General features: G+C 50.7%; 1 protein-coding gene across 1 annotated transcript in view; it reads left to right on the forward strand.

Annotated features, from left to right (window-relative positions):
• TACR1 (tachykinin receptor 1) overlaps positions 1-19,600 on the forward strand; it is a 22,037-nt gene extending 2,437 nt beyond the window's left edge. Inside the window, exons 2-5 of the mRNA XM_017827296.1 lie at positions 10,319-10,513; positions 14,520-14,670; positions 15,433-15,629; positions 16,725-19,600. Of these exons, the coding sequence (XP_017682785.1) occupies positions 10,319-10,513; positions 14,520-14,670; positions 15,433-15,629; positions 16,725-17,016 (835 nt within the window). The 3' untranslated portion in view covers positions 17,017-19,600. The remainder of the gene's footprint in view (positions 1-10,318; positions 10,514-14,519; positions 14,671-15,432; positions 15,630-16,724) is intronic.
• Positions 19,601-22,105: the final 2,505 nt, after the last annotated feature.

Raw genomic sequence — 22,105 nt, forward strand, 5'->3', positions numbered from 1 at the left:
GTGGTTGGGATCTGCCGGCAGAGCTGGAGCTGTGGTTGGGATCTGCCGGCAGAGCTGGAGCTGTGGTTGGGATCTGCCGGCAGAGCTGGAGCTGTGGTTGGGATCTGCTGGCAGAGCTCGTGCTGTGCCACGATCTAAAGTTCAGCTGGTGCTGGTGGCCCCGGGGACACTCCTTTGTCACCGCCCTGGAGGGGCACAGACCAGCCCTGCCCCGGGCACCTCCAATTCAAAGAAATCTCTATTTAATGGCACTTCACACCAGCACTGCTGATAAATCCCGGCTCTCAAACAGCTTCTCGATTCCCCTTGGAACTGAATTTTCAGCCTTACAAGTGCAACAGATTTTTCCCATGCTGCACATTCCTGACTCTGCTATGCCTCCTTTGGTCCCTCTTCCCGAGGAATAAAAGACATTTTTTTGGCTGTGGATCCAGGCGAGGAGGGTGAGGGGGGCTTGTCTCCTGCCAGCACGTTTGGAGCCGATGCCTCGGAGCTGAACTGGCTCCGATATTCCTGATATTCCCTTCCAGGGGTGATGGTGCTGCCACAGCTCAGGGGCTGCCAGCTCGGGAAGCAGAGCTGGACGTGGATGATGCTCTCCCGTCCTTAAAAACAGGCTTTGTTTGGCTCTGGAGTGGTTACAAAACCCTCTCCAGAAAATGAATTGGATGTAGCTGAGCTCTTCTGTAGGAGATGGGAGGAGAATTAGAGAATAATCAATAAAAAAGCCATAACACCAGCAGGAATTGTTCCTACCCAGTGTTGACTCTGTTTCAGGAGCATCTGAGAATGTTTGGGATCAGCTGGAAAAGCCCCTTTCAGGTTTGGGTGAATTAGAGAAATTATTTTTTATTTTAATAGCTTAATTTTTAGCCTTTGATCCACACCCTGGAACAACCAGAAAAGCAAATCTGCCAGGGGGAAGCTGGAGGAGAGTGTGTAAAACAGGGAGAAAAGGCAGGTCTGGGAGCCTGGGGCTGATTTTTTTCGGGGAAATGGCATTCCCAGCTTTTTTCTTGCATTGCAAACCCTGAGCAGAGGGTTGGTTTTCCCGTGCCTGGCATTGAAAACCCAGATTCCCATCAAGAAGGACCCAAAAGGAGCTGCATCCTCAGTGTGCCCAGAGCAACCTGCTGCATTTCTTGGTCTCAAATTTTCAGCAAGGTGGGAATTTGGGAGGAAAAAGGCAGCAAAGCCCATCCAGGCAAGCAGCACAAACCAATATCTCCAAGCCCTGGAAAACTCCGTGTTTTCCTGTGCCTGAGACCTGACAACAGCTACTTAAACGTATGAAAAGCAGGAACTTGTTTCAGGCACATAAAAGGGCAAAATTCCTCCTGGCAAGCAGCAAAAAGCTGGGAACAAGCCAAGGAAGAACCTGAATGAGGAGCCAGGTAGGCTCAGGGAAATGTTCACAGCCAGGATGTGTCTGAAATCAAACTGGGGTCCTGATTTTCATCAGAAATTAGGGAAGCAGAATGGAATGTGCCTCATTTCCCCAAGTGTTTCCAGCAGAGTGATGGGATATGAAGTGTGAGGGCTCAGAGGAGCATCGGTCTGCAGATTGCTCCCCTAAATCATCCCCCTTTCTGCTCCCTGCAAGTGATTTCCAGAATGTCTTTGCCAGAGGACATGAAACTGCCTCAGAAAAACTCAGCATGGCCACGATGGATTTGTTGAGAGCAAATGGGGAAGTGGTTTAATTCATAGAATTCCAGAATCCTGGAATGGTTTGGGTTAGAAGGGACTTAGAGATCCCTTTCTACCTCCTTTCTACAGCTTCCACTAGACCAGGGTCCTCCCACCTGGCCTTGGATGCTTCCAGGGATCCAGGGGCAGCCACAGCTTCTCTGGGAATTCCATCCCAGCTCCTCAACACCCTCACAAGGAAGGATTCCTTCCCAATATCCCTCTACCCCTGTCCTTTGGGAATGGCAGTGGGAAGCCATTCCCCCTTGTCCTGTCCCTCCATCCCTTGTCCTAAGTCCCTCTCCAGCTCTCCTGGAGCCCCTGTAGGCTCTGGAAGGGGCTCTCAGGTCTTCTCTGGGCAACCTGTGCCAGGGCCTTCCCAAAATCCCATCTCACCCCACTCCCTGGCATTTAAATCCATTCCAGTGACAGGTTAAACCCAAGTCTTTCAGCTGCCTCTGGGCTGGGGCTGAGGAGGGTCTGAGACCCCCAGTGCTGCTGGTGGGATGGAGCTGGAGCTGCCAGAGATGGGCAAGAACATGGGATGGTTTGGGTGGGAAGGGACCTTGGAGATCATCCAGTGCCACCCCCTGCCATGGGCAGGGACACCTTCCACTAGCCCAGGTTGTCCAACCTGGCCTTGGACACTTGCAGGGCTGGAGCAGCCACAGCTTCTCTGGGTAACACATTCTCCCAGTGGATTTTTTTGCAGGACCCACCGTGGGTTTGTGCAAGAAAAAAAGGCTTTCCTTGAAACTCAAGCATCCCTTCCTTCCCCAGGACTTGTTTCAGCCTGGGCACAACCAGCCTGGAAAACAAAAACAAGGAGTTACTCTGAACACTCCAACAATTGCAGGAAATTGAGGAGTCAAGGCTGGCAGAATATGTGCTCAGGAAAAGCCCTGATGCAGCTTCTCAGCATCCTGAAAAGTGGGGGACAAACAGCTCCCTTTGGCACTTTAAAAGTTGCCACATCCTTTGCTTTTGAGCACATCAAATATCCCTGTCCAGCCTCCAGCTCTCCCTGGGAATTAGTTCACTTGGAAAACAAGCAGAAAATCCATTTTTCTCCTCATATTTCAGGAAAAAGAAGCTCAGCAGTGCCTACAGTGAGTCCAAGCTGATTTTCAGCCACACACAGAATAAAAACCCAACTCTGGCCTTTCCTCCTTTGCACCTGGATTCATTTCTGGGCATCACCACCCACCTACAAACTGGGGGAGGGAGTTTCCATGAGGATGGAGGACCAGGAATGCAGCCCAGGGTGTAGAATGAAGGAAAAATATAATTTCTTATCTCAAAACTCAAAGTGAGCAAAGCCAGAACCACCCAGAGTGAGCAAAGCCCAATGGTAAGGAAGAGCCCTGGGATTAATCACAAGCTGGGCAGAATTTGGGATATTTAACACAAAGCAATTCCCCTTTTTCTGCAAAGCATCCTCTGCTTGAAAGCAGCTGTAAAAATGATCTATAGTGGGAATAACCTCCTGCAGCTCCTAAAATAACTTGCTCATTAAAAGAGCTCCACCAGCACCAGTGTTGCCAGACCAGGAGGGTTGGAAAATCCAACTGGGATCTCATTTATTTATTATACATATACTATATTTTAAAAAAAAAGATATGTTCCCTTTTTAATTTCCAAATGGGTTATTAAGTTGTATTAGGTGTCCTAAAATCCCTCAATTTGCTGGCAGGAAGTGCAGAGGGAACATCAAATCTGCAAAGCTTCATCACTGCAGCTCCCAAAATTCCCAGTCTGCAGCCAAGACCTGTTAATATCTCCCCAAGCCCGGCAGAAAAAAGCAGCTTGGAAAATGATTTATTGCTTGGAAGTTGAAATCTCAGGCTGGACAAACCAGCTGAATATCAGGAATTTTCCAGCTCAGCCACCCCAGTCCCTGTGAGGTGATTGCTGCAGAAAAACCCTCCGGGGAGCACAAATTACAGCAGTTAATTAGTCATTTACACCCTAATTTAGCACCAGGATGGGGTTTTTAAACTTGACTTAAAGGACTTCTGGGGTTTGCAGAGCAGGGCTTTGATCTGTGGAATCCTGCTCTGCTGGGGGGTAATTTGGGAGCAAGGGGGAAGTGAAAGGAGGGTGGATTTGGGGCCAGAAAAATAAGCTGCTTTTTGTATTCCCCAAAAATATCAAGCATCATGAATGCCACAAAAACCCCAGGAAGCTGCTGGATTCCCAAAATGGACCGGGCTCGGAGCAGTGATTTCCCAGCTGGACTTGGGAAGCAGAAGGATGGAAATGGAGAAGGGAATGTCTTAGAAGGAGTCACCCCTCAGGGCTAGTTTGTGTCCCTGATCCAATGGGGATTAACTGGAATTATTTCCCCCCCCAGTATCCACCAGACAGGAATTCAGCCAAAAATAAATTCCATTTCCCCCCTCCTTTCCTATGAAGAGTGGGATTGAAATTCCCATGGTGACAGTGTGGAACTGAGGGGAATTAGCAACACTTTTGGCTCAGAGATGCAGGAAAATTTGGGTTTAGCCATAGAACCACATCATGGAATGGTTTGGGTTGGAAGGGACCTTAAAGCCCAGCCAGCACCACTCCCTGCCATGGGCAGGGACACCTTCCACTAGCACAGGTTGCTCCAAGCCCTGTCCAACCTGGCCTTGGACACTTCCAGGGATGGGTGTCTGTGAGCAGGGCACTGGCTCAAGGCACTGTAGGGCCTCTGGTGAGGTTTTTGATTTATTTGATGCATTTTTTAATCAATTTAATCTAAATTTCTCCATGGCCCACTGGGAACCACCCCTGCACTGAGTGCTTCAGGTGTCAGGGGTACCAGAAGCCACCCTTGTTCCCCCCCTCTGCTCCCAGACCCAAGGCACCAACCCAAGCCACCCATCCTTTTGGGTTGTGCTTGAGGGAAACAACCACAGGGCTCTCAAAGGGCTGTTTTTACCATCTTGGTAAAAGCCGGTGAGAAACCTGCAGCTTGGTGGAGCTTTGGGCAATGTTGGGGTGGGAGAGCCCTGTTTGTGCCCTGGTTTGGGCAGTCCCTGCCCAGTCCCAGAGCAATAAATAGGAGGAAGCGGCTGCTCGAGGCACCTTCAGTCTTGAGCCCCTTGGGGGGTTTGGGGGCAGCATGACAAGGCCAAGCTTTGTCACACAGACCTGCTTAGGGAAGAGATTTTGGCATCGTGGCACAAAGAGGGTTTGTGCCCACGTGAGGTGGGTTTTCCTGGGGAGCATCAGGAACAGTGTGCTCAGCTGGCAGAGGAAGGAGATTGTCCTGCTCTGCTCTGAGCTGGGGCGGCCTCACCTCAACATTGGGGCAGTTTGGGGGGGACACAAAATACGTGAAGCCATTGGAGAGTGTCCAAAGGAGGCCACGAGGATGGGGAAGGGTCTGGAGGGGCCTTATGAGGAGCAACTGAGGGTACTTGGTGTGTTCAGCTGGAGAAGAGAAGACTGAGGGGAGACCTCAGTGCAGTTCCAACTGCCTGGGCAGGGGCAGAGGAGGGGCAGGGACTGAGCTCTGCTCTGGGGGGACCAGGGACAGCACCCAGGGAAGGGCTGGAGCTGTGTCAGGGCAGGCTCAGGTTGGATCTCAGGGAAAGGTTCTTCCCCCAGAGGCTGGTTGGGCACTGCCCAGGCTCCCCAGGGCAGTGGGCACAGCCCCAAGGCTGCCAGAGCTCCAGGAGGGTTTGGATGATCCTCTGGGGCACAGGGGGTGACTCTTGGGGCTGGGCCTGTGCAGGGCTGAGGGTTGGACTGATGGTCCTTGTGGGTCCCTCCCAGCTCAGGATATTCCATGATTCTGTGGCCCAGAGCTGGGCTGGAGGGATTGACCCACTCCAGTGTGGGGCATCCACTCTGCCTTGGTCACAGACACCCCCAGGACTGACCCTGCCCTAAACCCTCTTTGCTCAGGCTGGGAAATCACGTCTCAACAAAGCCCAGCCCAAACCCTGCGGCCTCTTGGTTACTCACCCCTTGTCTGCCGTGTCCTTATTAATGAAGCAGATAAGGAAGCTCTGGGATGAAGAAGCTCCATAAATTTGTACTATTATATTAATCTCATCTCCATCAGGGTGAAAACAATTGGGTACTGTGAGTTCTCCAGGCAGGCCCCAGATTTCCAGCTGACATTAATAGATGGATACACGGCCTCCAGTGCAAGATCTGTTTAATCACTGAGGCGCTCGGAGCGACTCTGGTACAACATCAGCCCCAACTTGCTCCTGTGTCGCCATGGCAACCCCCCCAAAACAAAAGGAAATGTTGAACCACCAGCAAATGGCATCACCAACATCAGGGAAGAGCCTCTGGCTCTTGTGGGGTGGTTTAGTTGCGGGGTTTAGTGCCAAGACCACGAACCGTGGAGGGGTTAGAACATTGAGAAGGTGCAAGAAAAGGCAGATGGGTGGAAATTGGGGCATCAGGGCTCTCCTGGGGGGAACTGGGAATGCTGGTTGGCACCTGAATGGGGTGCTGCCACCTGAGAGCAAGAGCACATGGTTTGGTTTTGAGGAACAAAATTAAATTCAGTTGGAACTGGATGATCTGTTGGAACTGGGTAATCTCTTGGAACTGCTTAATCTGGTGAAACTGGTTGATCTCTTGAGACTGGTTAATCCGTTGGAACTGGTTAATCCATTAGAACTGGTTAATCTGTTGGAACTGGTTGATCTGGTGAAACTGGTTGATCTCTTGGAACTGGTTCATCTGTTGGAACTGGACGATCTTTGAAGTCCCTTCCAGCCCAAACCACTCTATCATTCTGTAAAATCCTCCCAACCCAAACTCTTCTGCAACAAACAACCCCATTCCTGGTGTTACGCTGTGAACTTCCTGCACTGGGAACAAAACCTTCCCTAACATACGAAATCTGCCCTAAATCCTCAACAAAGACCCAGTTCCCTGGGATAACTTGGGATGTGAAGGCTCCAGCTGCTTTGTCACCTGTCCCAGCAGCGAGGGCAGGATGGTCACCTGCTCCTCTTCCTCACGGCCCGTGAACAGCCGTCCCCAGCAACACTTGATTTATTTGTGGATGGGAAAACCCTCCTCTTGGATGGCAAAGGAAAAAGCTTAGAGGGTGGTGGGGCACTGGAACAGGGGGGTTTGGTCGTGGCCTCAATTTGGACAATTCAATTTGGACAAAATTTGGATAATTCAGGGACATCAGGGTGGGGTTTTTGGGGTGTCCTGTGCAGGATGAGTTGGACTCCATGGTCCCTGTGAGTCCCTTCCCACTCCATGATTCCGTGATTCTCTGAAATCTCTCTAATGGGACTGAGCACCGTGGGGAGAGGGGCAGAGCAAGGGACACTGAGGCACTTTGTGAGGAGGAATATGAGGTAAAAAACTCATTATCCTCATTTTTGGGACCCCCATTTTCACCAGCATGGCCCAACCAAGGAAGGCAGTGACTTCCCAGTACCTGAGCTCCAAAATGACCCTGAGATGAGCCAGCTGGTCAGAGCTGGTGCTGGGAACACCAAGGTTGTGGGTTTGATCCACTCATTTAGGAGCTGGACTTGATGCTCCTCGTGGGTCCCTCCCAGCTCAGAATATTCCATGAAATTCTGTGAAATCCATGCTTTTTGTGCCCCTCAAACCCCTGCCTGGGGGCCAACACCCACCAGACCCTTGCAGACACAGCAGGGCTCTGCAGCTTCATCCTGATTTCCATTGAAATGCCATCCTGTTGGTATTAATAGAGAATAAATAGATTGGGAAGGAGTTTTTCTGCTGGAAGGCAAATCATGATTGACGTGATTTCTTCCCTGCCAAGGAGTTGATTGTTGGAGCTTTGACTGCAGCAGCTTCTTCAGCCTCACCTGGGAGATGAAGTCACGTGGAGGGAGATGAGCTGGAGGTACCCAAGCAGAGGATTGAGTGGGAGGAAGGATTTATTTTGGGTTATCCCAAAAACCTGCCCCAGAAATGCTTTGGAGAGGCTTTGGCTCAAAACTGAGTGGAACTGCAGGAAAGCAAAGTGGCTTTTTGGGACCTGTGTCCTGGAGGCAACAAAAGATTGGCCAAAACCTCTCTGAAAACTCCTCAAAAAAACCCCCTCAAGACCCCAAAATTCCAAGACATCTGATTAAACGCATAGAAAAACACGGACAGTCCAACTGGTCTGCAAGGAAATGGGAGTTATTTGATGGACCCAGAGCTGAGAGAAGCAAATAAAAGGTGGTTTTCTCCCTTAATTGATGCTTTTCCACCCCCAAATAAGCAGGATGGCAACTCATCTGAGCTGTGGTGGCCACAAAACCACATTCCCTCCCTTTCCACGGTTTGATTTTACATCAGAAGTTCTTTTCAAGGAGAGGGGGAAAAGAAAAAGCAAAAAAAAGGGAAAATGTGGTTATTGAAACGTTGGGACAATTTTCTTTGGTGATACAATTATTACATAATTATCCAATATTGTAATATGAAATGATATCCTAATTATTTTCAGGATGTTTGTCCATTTCCATCGATCTCCAGGATTTTTACTGGCTGTAATTCCAGCTTTTCCAAGCAGCCTTTCCATCACCCTTTTTAATTCCCTGTCTGGGAGAACTGTTGTTATTCCTGGTTTTAATCCTGATGGATTTAAACCCAGAGCATCTCAAAGGGAATATTTCCAAGCTCAGCACTGATGGATTGAGAATTGCTGCTGAAAAATAGGATTTAGGGCCGATTTTCCCCCAAACACCCCTAATTTGCTCCCTCCTGCCTCCCTGACCCTGTCCTTGCAATGCCAGCAAGGTTGGAGGAGTTTTTCCATCTCCTTCCACCGTGAGACAGAGCTGTAGTTGGTTAGGAAGGTCTCCAGGTGGTGCTTTTGGGTTTATTTCACCCTCACAGCAATTTTTTGGGGGTGTTATCAACCACAAGGGCTCCTCCAGCTGCAAAGTGATTTAAATTTGTTAGAAAAGTGCTAAAAAACCACTGGCAGGCCCAAGGTTGGAGGTGTTGGAGCTTTCCTGGCTGGTTGCACTCAAGCCCTGGCTTTGCCTTCTGGAGGTCTCAGCCTGAGGCGTTTCTCCAAGCAAGGATTTCAACGGAAAACACACAATTTTTGTGGAAAATCCTCGCTTTCCATTGTTCTCTTACTTGAGTTGAACCATTGGGTTGAGCCTGAGCAGCAAACTCGGGTTTTTTGGCACCTTCTTGGGTTCCCTGCTCTGAACCCCATGAGAAAACCCACCCAAACCCCCCCAAAACCCACTAACTAGGGGGGCTCAGCCAACACCAGCCACTGGAAGGATGAGGAAGAGGAAGGAGATGAATCCCCCTGGGAATTTGATCCCAGTCCAACAAGGGGAAACAAGAAATGTGGGGGCAGAACCCGGGAGACCTTTGGCTTTTTCCATCCAGCTTCCAGCACCAAACAGGTTTTTGAGGAATAATTACCATGTGAGTCAGCTGGATTTCCACCTGGATTAGGGTTTTGGGACAGAGAAAGAGCTGAGGGCACCACCTCCTATTTATATAATTCATATATTAATCCCTAAGTCTTTGCCACCCAAAAAATGCAACACAGGGAGAATTTACGGAAAAATTAAAAGGCAAATCCCTTCATTCTGAGGCAGGAGAAGGGATGAAGGAGGAGCAGAGCCTGCAGTGACACATGTGGAGTGATGCAACGTTCCTCCTCTTCCCAAAGCTTGACGTGGAGCAGGGAGGGAATAAAAAATCCGCCGCGTTCTCACTTCATCTTCCCAGCGCTCCTGGCTCCCGAAAAACCGGATTTGCAGAGGGATAAATTCAATCTGCCACATCACCACGGGAGCTTTGCTCACCCTGGGTGACTGATGGTCCGAGGGAAGAGCCTCTGAGCCTGCTGGCATCTCAGATCCCTCATCCCACGCTGCTCCAGAGCTCTCATTTTTGGCTTTCCTCCTGGAATTCTTGGCACTGGGATCCACAGGATTTTGTGGGTGGGGAGAACGACCAAAGCTGTTGCTGCCAGACGGTGGGTTCTTGACAGATTGGTTGTGTCACTGAAGCTGTTTTTCAGCTAAAAGTCAATTATTGTTCCAATCAGGATTCAAATCCTCGAGGTAAAACACTGGGAATCCTCCACAGTGAGATTATCCGATGCTGGTTGGGTTTCATGGCATGAGGGGCTCCCAGGATGAATTTAGGGGCTGTCAAAGTAGGACCCACACACAAGGACAACCTCAACCAGCCCCAAAAGCAACAATATTGGGGTTTTCCAGCTTTGATTTCCCCTTTTCCAGCCTTGATTTCCCTGTTTCCAGCCTTGATTTCCCTGTTTCCAGCCTTGATTTCCCTGTTTCCCCCCCTGCACTGGGATCTACCACAGAGCCAGGATTTTGTGTTGGGGGAGAACGACCAAAGCTGTCGCTGCCAGACGGTGGGTTCTGGATAAATTGGCCTTTATTGTGTCAGTGAAGCTGTTTCTCAGCTAAAAGTCAACTATTGCCTCAGTCAGGAATTAAATCTCCAGGGTAAAACCAGGAATCCTCCATAATGGGATTATTGTGTTGTGTGAGGGGCTTCCAGGGTGTATTTAGGGGCTGTCAAAGTACAGCCCCCACACAAGAATGGCCCAAAGCAGCCCCAAAATCAGCGATATCGGGTTTTTCCAGCCTTGATTTCCCCGTTTCCAGCCCTGATTGCCCCTTTTCCCCCCGTGCAGGTACATGGCCATCATCCACCCCCTGCGCCCTCGGCTCTCAGCCTCGGCCACCAAGGTGGTCATCGGGGTCATCTGGCTCCTGGCATTCCTGCTGGCCTTCCCACAGGGATATTATTCCATGATGGCAGAGCTCCCAGGACGACTGGTGTGTCTGGTGGAGTGGCCTGAGCCCGGGCCACACGTGTACGGAAAAACGTGAGTGGGGCTGGTCCTGAGGGGGGGAAATGAAGGAGGAAAAAAGGAGGGAAGGGAGGGAAGGGAGGAATTGGGAAGGGAAGGGAAGGTTTGGGAAGGTTTGGGAAGGGAAGGTTTGGGAAGGGAAGGTTTGGGAAGGGAAGGTTTGGGAAGGGAAGGGAAGGTTTGGGAAGGGAAGGGAAGGTTTGGGAAGGTTTGGGAAGGGAAGGTTTGGGAAGGGAAGGGAAGGGGGGCACATTAAAGTTAATTAAGATGAGTTTAGTGCTCAGTTAAGCTGAGTTTAGTGCTCTTTTTTCCTGGTCCAAACACTGTCCCACGATCCCTGCTCTTCCTGGATGTCCATCCACTCTTCCAGGAAACTTGTGTACAACTGCAAGGACTCAATATTTTGGCTCTGGGAGCGGGGTCTGTGTTGCCCCAGGGGCTGGTTCATAAACACAGGCACAGCTCTGGTTTTTACAGCTCTAAAGGCTTCCTGGGGTGAGAGTTATTCCTGCCAGAGGGAAAGATGATTTTACCAGGGGTCTCTTGGCCAGGCAATAACAGAAATAACCCTGGTTTGGGATTTCTCGAGTCCAAACACCCCGTACTTCACTCAGCAACTTAAACCAAGCTACAGAAAGGGGCTCTGTGGCCTCAGCCAGGCTGGAAGGCAAAGGCTGGGCCAGGAGGGCTCTGCAGGAGTCTTTTCTTCCCATTAAAGTGCTGCCTAATTAATCCTTGCCTTTCCAAAGGGTCCAGCAGCCCTGCTTCGGTCTTTGAAGCCCAGGGGGAGTTAAATGCCATGTGTGGAGGAAAAAAAGAGAGAGCAGGGGAGACAAAAAGGGGAGGGAGGGGAGAAAAAAGGCATTTGTGATCTCCAGCCCTGTGGAGAGAGGAATTAGGGCTGGGAAATTCTCCTGGAGCCCAAGCAGGGACTCACAGCCACATGGGGAAGTGTTGAAAGCCAAGCTGAGCCTGGCAAAGCCTCTCTGTGACACAAATGGGATGAGTTTGTCCATCAGCAGTGAGGGGCAGGTCACAAATTGCTGGTTGGTGTAATTTATATCCTTATTTATTTGCATTGTGAGGCAGGTGTGGCACAAACAAAGATGGGCCTGGCCCAGCCGAGCTCCGGAGGGCTTTTCCAACCTTTATTCCTTGATAGTCCAATCACTGCAAAGAAACACCCCCCAGGATGGGGCTGAGCCCCCCAAAACAAAACAGGAACTGAGACAGCTCAGGGTCTGATCATTTCACTGGGTCGTTCACTGGGGCTGTTGCTTTTCCAGAGGGTTAATCCAAGGAAAAAATGCCTCCAAGCCAGAGCATCCCATGCTCCCAGGAAAGCTGGGAAAGCAGCTGCTCAGCAGAAGCTTGTAAGCAGCCAAACTCCCAAGAATTTGAGGATTGAAAGGAACTTGCAGCTCCAGCAGCATCGAACCTCACGGACCCTCCTATGCAAAGCCCAGCGGAGCTCGAGAAGGGATTTTCCTGCCCCAAAATAACTGCAGGGACAGGTGTTTGGAGCACTGTGAGCCCTCCTCTCCTGCTCCATGGCCTTGGAAAGGTTATTTTGGGAAGGCAGCAGTGGCAGCTGCTTTGCTTGTGACGCCGTGATGAAAAATGACATCATTTTTTCAGCTCCTGAGGGAGAAAACGAGAGGTTTCTCCTCACTCCAGGGGGTTTCTGTTGGGGAGTGGAGCCTGGAAAGTCCATCCTCAGGATGCAGAGGGTGTCAGAGGCTGGGATGGGATTTTTCACTGGGAAAATGTCCTTGTTGGTGGAGGGGAAACCTCGGCACAAGGAGTGTCTGCAGCAGGAGCTGACAATTGCAGCGGATTCGATTGTGCCATCGATCCCCTCTCTCTCTTTTGTTCCCAAATGGATGGCTAGTCTATTCCAATCTTATCAGCTGCCACTTCTGCTTGTTAAGGGAAGGGAAATTCCCCCCCAGTCGCTGTTTCTCCGGAAGATCAGAGCCCACAGGGAGATCCTTTATATGGCAACAGATCTGGGCTTTGCGAGGCAGCTCCATCCTCTGGCATCCCAAAACTCCTCCAGGTTTCTCCATCCCACACAAGACCTTAAATCCCTTAAATTACAAGCCCCAGGTTTCTCTGAGTGCTCTGATCCTGCAGTCCTTGCAGGCAGAATAACACACAAGTAGTTCCACAGAACTGGCTGGTTTTCCACAGGAAAAAGTCTCCAAGGGCTCTCTGGGATCCCTGGCCGTGCCCAGGCAGCTCTGGAAAAAGGGTCTGTCTTGCTTTTGTTGTCTCCCAGCTCCTCTGAGGAGGAATTTCTGCAGAACTTGGAGCTGTTTGCAGCTGCTTTAAGATCCTGCCTTACATGGGAACCACAACAAAACCCTCCTCGTGGAGCCACAGAGACGCCTCTTTAATTAGCAAAATGGAAAACAGCCCCACAAAATCCATCCCAAATGTGATTAGGGCTGGGGGAGGAGAAGGCCAAATGAGATTGCAGGTACTAAACAAGGAGGAGATGGCGTGGCCAGCCCCATTCCCTGTGGGAATTGCACCGGGCAGGAGCCTGATCCATTCATTTTAACTTTGGGGATATTATTCAATCAAATATAGGGAGGACAAGAGCTGAGGGTGGTCCAGGGCCTGAATGGCCTCCAAAAGATGCAGCACCTTCCATTCCAGCCCCAAAAATCAAAGTAAAGACCCTAAAGCTTATGAATGAAATTCCCTCTGACCTGGCAGTATTTGGGACGATTTTCAAGCTGGCACCAGAAACATTCTGTCCCACTAGAACTTGACTTCCCACAGGACAGAGAGGTTTCTGCAAGCTCCGGGGGTGGGAAGGAACCTGCAAGGTCAAAGTGTCCACCCCCGTTCTGTTTGGGAAAACCAGCATGATTTTATTCCTGTTTAACCCCCTTTATTTAACCTAAATCCTCACTGAATTCCCACTGAATTCCCACTGAACCTGCCACAGCTCCACCAACCCCCAACAAAACAGCCCCCAGCCTGTGGTGAGTTTAATTTAGAGTCTCTCGTTGGGGTTTGGATTTATTTATGCATGTTATAAACACACTCAAGGATCCTGCCCTTTCCTGGAGAGTTCTCCCAGCCTGGAGAACTGGCTCAGCTGCTGAATTCACTGAAAAGTTTTAATAAACCTCCCTGACAAGAGTCTGGGTTTTCTGGGGGACTGGGGTTATTCTCAGTGCCACCTGAGCCTGGCTTAACCCCTGGTGGACCAGGATTTAGGTGAGCTCCATTCTATCCTGCAGGAAAAGCCTTTATTTCTTCAGCTTGATATTCCCGTCTTTCAAATGCCCAAAACACACATTTGCTGGCAGGATTTCCAGCTGAAAGGCGGAAGAAGAGGCCACATCCATCTCTGGGATAATTTGGGGTGTAAAAAACTCCCCTCAGCTGCAGCATCCTTCCCTTGGGAAGTAGCACATCCCATTCCAGGAGGGTGCCAGGGGCTGGCAGGAGAGGCTTGGAGAGGACTGGGATGAAAGTAGGGAACCTTCCCAGTCTGGGTTGAAAGTAGGAAGCCCTTTCCAGCCTGGGATAAAGCAAGGGGTCCTTTCCAGTCTAAAATAAAGTAGGAAGTCCTTCCCAGCCTGGGATAAATTAGGGAGTCCTTCCCAATGCTGGGATGAAAGCAGGGAGTCCTTCCCAGACTGGGGTGAAAGGAAGGAGCCCTTTACAGCCTGGGGCAAAGCAGGGAGTCCTTCCCAGCCTGGGATAAAGTGGGAAGACCTTCCCAGCCTGAAGTCAAAGAAGGGAGCCCTTCCCAGCCTGGAGTGAAAGCAGGGAGTCCTTCCCAGCCTGAGCTCAGAGGAGGGAGCCCTTCCCAGCCTGGGGTAAAGCAGGGTGACTTTTCCAGTCTGAGGTGAGAGGAGGGAGTCCTTCCCAGCCCAAGATCTACAGGAATTGTGCCAAATCCTCTTTGCCCATGTGCCACACTTCACCTCTGATCTCAGTGGGCAAGACAAGGACTGAGCAGGTGAAGGACCATCTCAAGGACCACTTTTTTTGGTAGGTACCACTTCTGCATGACCATCCTGATCTACTTCCTGCCCCTCCTGGTCATAGGCTGTGCCTACACCGTGGTGGGACTCACCCTCTGGGCCAGCGAGATCCCCGGGGACTCCTCCGACCGCTACCACGAGCAGGTCTCGGCCAAGCGGAAGGTGAGGAGCTCCAGCCATAACTCATGTCCAATCCCAGCTAATCCCAGCCCTAAATCCTTCATCAGGGGTGGGAACAGGTCAGGACTTGGAATATGCTGAGTGAAGGGACCCCCAAGGATCATGGATCCAAGTCCTGGCCCTGCACAGACACCCCAAAATCCCGCCCTGTCCCTGAGAGCGTTGTCCAAACCCTCCCGGAGCTCTGGCAGCCTTGGGGCCGTGATCAAACCCTGGGGAGCCTGGTCAGTGCCCAAACAGCCTCTGGAGGAAGAACCTTTGGCTGAGATCCAACCTGAGCCTGCCCTGACACAGCTCCAGCCATTCCCTGGGTGCTGTCCCTGGTCCCCCCAGAGCAGAGCTCAGTCCCTGCCCCTCCTCTGCCCCTGCCCAGGCAGTTGGAACTGCAGTGAGGTCTCCCCTCAGTCTCCTCCAGCTGAACACACCAAGTACCCTCAGTTGCTCCTCATAAGGCCCCTCCAGACCCTTCTCCATCCTCATGGCCTCCTTTGGACACTCTCCAATGGCTTCATGTATCTTTTTTATATTGTGGTGCCTCAAAACTGCCCCAATATTGAGATGAGGCCACCCCAGTGCAGAGCAGAGTTGTTGAAAATGAAACACAGCGTCCTCCAATGTGTGCCCTCCACAGAAGTGGGTGGTTTAACCAGGATTTTCCTAGCTGGAAACGTCTCTAGGGCCAAAAGAGATAGGTGGGATGACTGATGGCTGGCCCTGTTTCCCTGCCCTCTGTCCCTGGCTCAGGTGGTGAAGATGATGATCATCGTGGTGTGCACCTTCGCGCTGTGCTGGCTGCCCTACCACATCTACTTCACCCTGCAGTACTTCCACCCCGAGTGGTACTTCCAGAAGTTCATCCAGCAGGTCTACCTGGCCATCATGTGGCTGGCCATGAGCTCCACCATGTACAACCCCATCATCTACTGCTGCCTCAACGACAGGTGGGTTTCTGTTGCTGTTAAGTTGAGACGGCCAAAGCGACACAGGGTCATCTTCTTCCAAAGCAGGGTCAGGATAGAAGGATGGAGCAGGAGGACCTTTATTGCAACAGGTTACAGACATTTATACTCTTCACACAACACACATGTTAACCTAGAGTTGGTGCTTCTATATACATATACTTCAGGATTGGCTGTCAAATAGCAAAGTCATGGTGACCATGCTTAGTCATGATGACCTGGTTAGAGCTGAGTCACGGTGACCTGCAGAAAGTCCAGGAAACCTGTTTTTGTAATTCCTGTCTTCCATCTTCTTACTTCCTTCTGACAGACCTGTTGTCAACCCTGACAGGTTTCCAGGGACACCTTTGTTGGGACAGGGACAGGAGGAGTGGGAGATACAGAGGGGTCTGATGGATAAGGGGAGGGAGGGAGGGAGGGATGGATGGATGGATGGATGGATGGATGGATGGATGGATGGATGGATGGATGGAGAGCTTTTTGGGATGGTTCTGCCCCACCCTCCATTAGGAGCTGCTTCCAGCAGATGCTGGAATAGTACAACCATCACCTAAAGTCTTTCCTAAAGGCCCTGTGGGATTTGAGGTATCAAAACAGTCCTGACTAAACTTCCTTGTGAGGGGCAGGGGAGGGGCAGGCACTGAGCTCTGCTCTGGGGGGACCAGGGACAGGACCCAGGGAACGGCCTGGAGTTGTTCCAGGGTAGATTTAGGTTTGATCTCAGGAAAAATTCTTCCCCAGAGGGTGGTTGGGCACTGAACAGGCTCCCCAGGGTTTGGCCATGACCCCAAGGCTACCAGAGCTCAAGGAGCATTTAGGCAACGCTCTCAGGGACAGGATGTGACTCTTGGGAATGGTCCTGTGCAGGGCCAGGAGTTGGGCTGATGATCCTTGTGTGTCCTTCCAACTCAGCATATCCCGTGATTCTCTGAAATGGAGATTTATCAGTGGATTTCCCCCCCTTTAGCAAAAAGCAGCATTTCTAGTTGTGTTCAGCAGTTCTCATCTCTACCTCCCCACTCCCAGTGAGGCCCCTTTGCCCTCCCCAGGCCCCTCACCCCTGATTTCTCCCCCCAGGTTCCGTGTGGGCTTCAAACACGCGTTCCGGTGGTGCCCCCTGGTCAGCGCGGGTGAGTACGAGGGGCTGGAGCTGAAGTCAGCCCGGTACCTGCAGACCCAGAGCAGCGTCTACAAGGCCAGCAGGATCGAGACCACCGTGTCCCTGGCCGTGGGGATGGCGGAGGAGGAGCTGGAGGAGCCCTCCAAGGCCAAGCGTCTCTCCATAGATGTGACCTCCAACGGCTCCTCCCGCAGCGACTCCAAAACCGTCTCCGAGAGCTTCAGCTTCTACTCCAACACCCTCACCTGAGGGGCTCCCCGGCTCCATCAGCCACTCCTGAGGTGCCACCACCCCCCTGCCCTCACCGGGACGCTCCAGGGCTCCACCCACGGCCCTGGTTTGTGATGTGCTGGTGTTTTCTGTGGTGTTCTGTCATCTCCCACTCGCTCGCCATCCCCGGGTGAGCCCAGCAGGGAAAGCTTTGGATTAGTTCCATGTGTTCCATCATGACCTGTGTGGAGAGGGTGCAGGAATGGGACAGAGCTGGCTCTTCCTCCAAAACTGTGATTACAACTTGGCAGGAGCTTCCCATGTTCTCAGCAAGGATCTCCCAGTGCATCCCACACCTCTGGAAAATGAGCCTGTCCTGTGCTTTCCCCCTTCCCACCTTTAATTTCGTTCTGCCTGTCACCCCCAGTTGGATATCCGGGGGGATATTTAGTTCCAAAATCCAGGAAAAATGTTGTTTTCGACATCAGGAGCCTGGACATCCATTGGGAATCATCATCCATTTGGAGCTTCAGTCAGATCCAGGATTTTCCATGTGGTCTTGGCTCTTCTCCAGCACCCACATGGATGGTCTCCTGCTCTGTCTCCAACCACAGCTCATCCAACAAGGCTCTCCCAAAGGATTCCTGACCTAAGCCAGGCTTTGCTTGCTCTCAATCAACCACATGTGCCAAAAACAATCACTGTGACTTCCTAGAAAGCCCGAGGTGACGCTCCTTGGACAGATCCTGGAATCCTGTGGAGGTCTGGAAAAGGAGAGACCACATTGAAATGTTTTTCACACCCTGGAAACGGATTCCATCAGGAAAATAAGGTTTGAAGGGAGATGAAGATTTTTCCAGACTCTTTTTATTTAGAGGAGGGTGAAATGATTTACCTCCACCTTCTGGATTTCATTTAATCAGGGAATTTGTTTTTTTCTGTTGCAGAAAACATGAAGTTTATGATGTGTGCATGGATACATGGAATATTTTAGTCCTGCTCAGATGGATAATTTTCCCTGGGGCTGCTCAAGGACCCCTGCTCAAGGGTCATCAAATGGATGAACACACTCTCAGAGGGGGGAAAAAAGCAAATAAAATGAGATGTGGACAAATGTGGCTTGTTGGGGACAAACCCACAAGTTTGGGGGCAGTCTGGTTGATGGTCCAATCCCTCATTTTTGGCTCCTAAATGGATTCAGTGAAGGAATGAGAGATGAACAGTGGAGACACACATAGGGCAAGGAAAAGTTATTTTCAAGCAGCTGAACTGATATCAGACCCTGCTGAGCAGCCAGAGATCTCCGGGAGTAAAAAAGGAATGACTTTTGGGGCTTTTCAACTCCTCAGGCTCCAAACTGGCTGTTGGAAGAGCTAGTCCTGGATAAATCCCAGCCCCGACGGCTCTTGGAGATGAACACCCACATATTTAAGGAATTACTCCAGCAGAAATTCAATGAATGGGCAAATCCAGGACCAACAAAAGGGGATTGACAAGAACGATCATTTTTACCCCAAATCCTGCCAAGTGCCCTTAGAGGAAGAGCTCTTCCACCCTCTTCCCAACCACAACGTGCTCTGGACACACCCTGGAATACACTTTTCCTCCTTAAATTCTTAATTCTTGTCGCTTTAGGACACATTCCCGTGTCTCTGCCTCCCAAACTCCGGGATCCTGGAGAAGGGGAATGGCAGGACCCTGCCTGGGGAGTTGGTTTTCCATAACCCCACCAGTCCCAGGGGCGGCAATTGAAGATTCCAAGGGTTTAACTCCAGGGATGGACAAGGAAACCTTTCCCACCCAGTCCATAGGAGCCAATACCTGAGAAGGTGCTACAAACCAGAGCCAAAATCTGATTTATTTCCAGCTGCCAACCCAAACTCACAGTTTAATGACACCAAATATCTCCACATGCTCCAGAAAGGTGAATAAAGCAAGGGGAGATTGGCTCAAACCCCTCACAGGAGAGTTTGTGTCGGGTTTTGAGCCTCCAGAAGTCAGAATTTATGGAAAAAACCCATAAATATCTCTCTCTATGTGTATGTTTAGATATTTATAACCACGCTGCCCTTTTGGCCTCTGTGTTTTGTGCCCCAAGGATGATCTTTGAGATGATCATGAGAAGGGCAAAGCAGTGACAAGTGTCTTCTCACAGGCAAGGCTCAGCTTGAGACGTGGGATAACCCCAGGGAGTGAGGGCAGATTCAATTCAAACAGACAGTTTACAGCCCGAAATGCTTCTTGGGCATCTTGTATCTCTTGAAATAAAGTGGGGGAAATTCCCACCTGTTGTAAATAGTGTTGATGATCCCAGTGGAGCCTGACCAGGATGATGGGAATGTGTCAGGGGATCGTCCAAGAGCTGGTGATCAATGTAAGAAAACCAAACTGTTGTGTGTAAATGGGTACAACCCCCAAACCTGGTCTTCCTTTCTCCCCTCCAAGTGCCAAGTTATTTGCTGGGGGAGGCAGGAACAGGGACAAGGATCTTTTCATGTTTAGGATCTTGGCCATCCCAAGATGGGATGTTTGGTCCATGTCCACTCATGTGACAAACATAGAATGGTTTGGGTTGGAAGGGACCTCAAAGCCCATCCCATTCCACCCCCTGCCATGGGCAGAGACACCTTCCACCATTCCAGGTTGCTCCAGCCTGATCTTGGACACTTTCAGGGATCCAGGGGCAGCCACAGCTTCTCTGGGAATTCCATCCCAGCCCCTCCCCACCCTCATAGGGAAGGATTCCTTCCCACTATCCCATCTCACCCTGCCCTCTGGCACTGTGAAGCCATTCCCTGTGTCCTGTCCCTCCATCCCTTGTCCCCAGTCCCTCTCCAGCTCTCCTGGAGCCCCTTTAGGCCCTGGAAGGGGCTCTCAGGTCTCCCTGGAGCCTTCTCTTCTCCAGGTGAACCCCCCCAGCTCTCCCAGCCTGGCTCCAACCCTTGGAACGTCACCAGGCAACGTTTTCACCACCCTTGGGATGTTCTGGGCATGAAAAAAACCACAGGAAAGTCTTCTGAAGACTGAAAAGCCTAAAACCAGATGCCCCTTCCCAGACGTACGGTCCCTGCTCTGTTTCCATCTCTCCTCTTGAACCCATCAGCTCAGTCCAGAGGCTTCCCCAGTTTTATTGAGCCCCTGTCCCTGGTTAGTTGGCAGATCTCTGGTTTGAAATTCAGCTGCAAAGCCAGAGAGTTTCTTTGGCTCTTTCCTGGCACATCCAAATGCAGAGAGACTGGAGAGACCGGAGAGGCTCAGGGCTGCCCAGATCCCTCTGCCATCCCCTCCTTGGAGCCCAATATAACTCCCATCCTCACAAGGGGAGCTGCTGAGCCCAGTTCCAACAGACTCCAAGCCAAAAGCACTGCAGGGAGGAGCTCTAAACCCCAAATTCCAGCCTAAAGCCACCTAAGTCATTGATTATAAGCTCAGCTTTGCATCCTGCGTTGCTCTTCCCACTTATCAGGAACACAGAGCAGCAAATCCCCGTCCCCAGCTCAGCTACTCCAAAACACAACATTTCCAGCCCGTTTCAGGTGTAACCTTTTATCCCCCACCAGCAAAAACCAACCAACAGCCTCTTTGGGTGTTTTGTCAGAGAAATCCGGCAGCTTTGGGACTGGAAGCCAAGCACAGATTCCCATTGTTTGGAATCAGTCACAGGATTGCCGGTGGATACAGAAAAAACCTGCCCCACCCACGTCTTTATTCTTATTTTTATTTTGCTGCCCCTCCCCATCTGCCAGCGGAGGTGGAAGTGGAGTATCCGTTGTTTACAGAGCTTTTCCACAGGGATGACATGGATTTCGGGTGTTTTTATCTTGCTGTGTCCTGGCCAGAGCCCTCCTGTGAGGTTGCACAACCCCAAAGCCCAGCCCAGGAGCCCCTGGATTTTATTTGCTATTAAAATAATAACAATTATTTAAATAAACCCAACCTTTCAGCCTTCAGGAATTGATCCAAAGTGATTCCTTCATTCTAGGATATGTCATAAATCTCCCATCCTGCCCCAAAAAACCTGTTTCCAGCTGAATAATTAATCCAGTCCCAATAATGGAAAGTTTAACTCACAAATAGACCCTTTTGCTGTGCTTTATCCACCCAAAATCCCATCTCTGCTGGAAGAGAAGTCACAGTCGTGGATAAAACGGTCCAGGAGAGGGACAGGGAGACCCCAGAGCAGCTGAGGGGGAGGGACCACTCTGGGATGTCTCTGCCCTTAAAATTTTCCATCCCAAAAGGGATCCTGATCCTGTACAACCTAAAATTTCCATCCCAAAAGGGCTCCCGTGCAACTTCAGATTTTCATCCCGAAAGAAATCCTAATCCTGTGCAACTTAAAATTTCCATCCCAAAACAGATCCTGAGCCTGTGTAGCTTAAACTTTCCATCCCAAAAGTGATCCCGGGCCTGTGCAATTCAAATTTCCATCCCAAAAGGGCTCCTGATCCTATAAAGTGATACAGGAAGGTTGTGAGAGGACGGGATGGGCTGTAAGGTCCCTCAGGAGGTTGGAATTTGCTCTGTGGAGTCAGCTGGAAGGAGGTTTGGGGGGAATTTCTTCCCATTGTAGCATCTCCATGGAGAAAAAGGTCCCAAAATCTCTGTCTCTTGTCGGGTTTGTCCACGTGGATTTTCACAAATAAATGTTTCTCTGGTGAGACCTTGTTGTTGCCAGAGGTTAACTGGGGACAGGGCACAACGGGGGGTGGGAGGAGTGGGAGGAGAAGGGGAAGGTGGAGGAGGTGAAATTAGGAAGGAAAGAAAGGGGTGGGAGGCAGAGGGTGGGTTAGGGGAATCTTCGGGGTGAGAGGTTTGCTCTGGAACGTCACCACTAAAACAAGGAAAAGGACAACCCCCACAATTCATCCACAAAGCTGGGACTGGGCTCAACATCACTGGGCTGGGCTCAGTGTCACTGAATCATAGAATCATAGAATCATAGAATCACAAAATCACAGAATCACAGAACCACAGAATCACAGAACCACAGAATCAGCTGGGTTGGAAGGGACCTCTGAGATCATCCAGTCCAGCCCTTGATCCAACCCCGCCGTGGTTCCCAGCCCATGGCACTGATGCCACATCCAGTCTCAGCTTAAAAACCTCCAGGGATGGAGAATCCACC

This window comes from Lepidothrix coronata, unplaced genomic scaffold, assembly GCF_001604755.1.
Source record: "Lepidothrix coronata isolate B3197 unplaced genomic scaffold, Lepidothrix_coronata-1.0 Scaffold137, whole genome shotgun sequence".
NCBI classification, from domain to species: domain Eukaryota; kingdom Metazoa; phylum Chordata; class Aves; order Passeriformes; family Pipridae; genus Lepidothrix; species Lepidothrix coronata.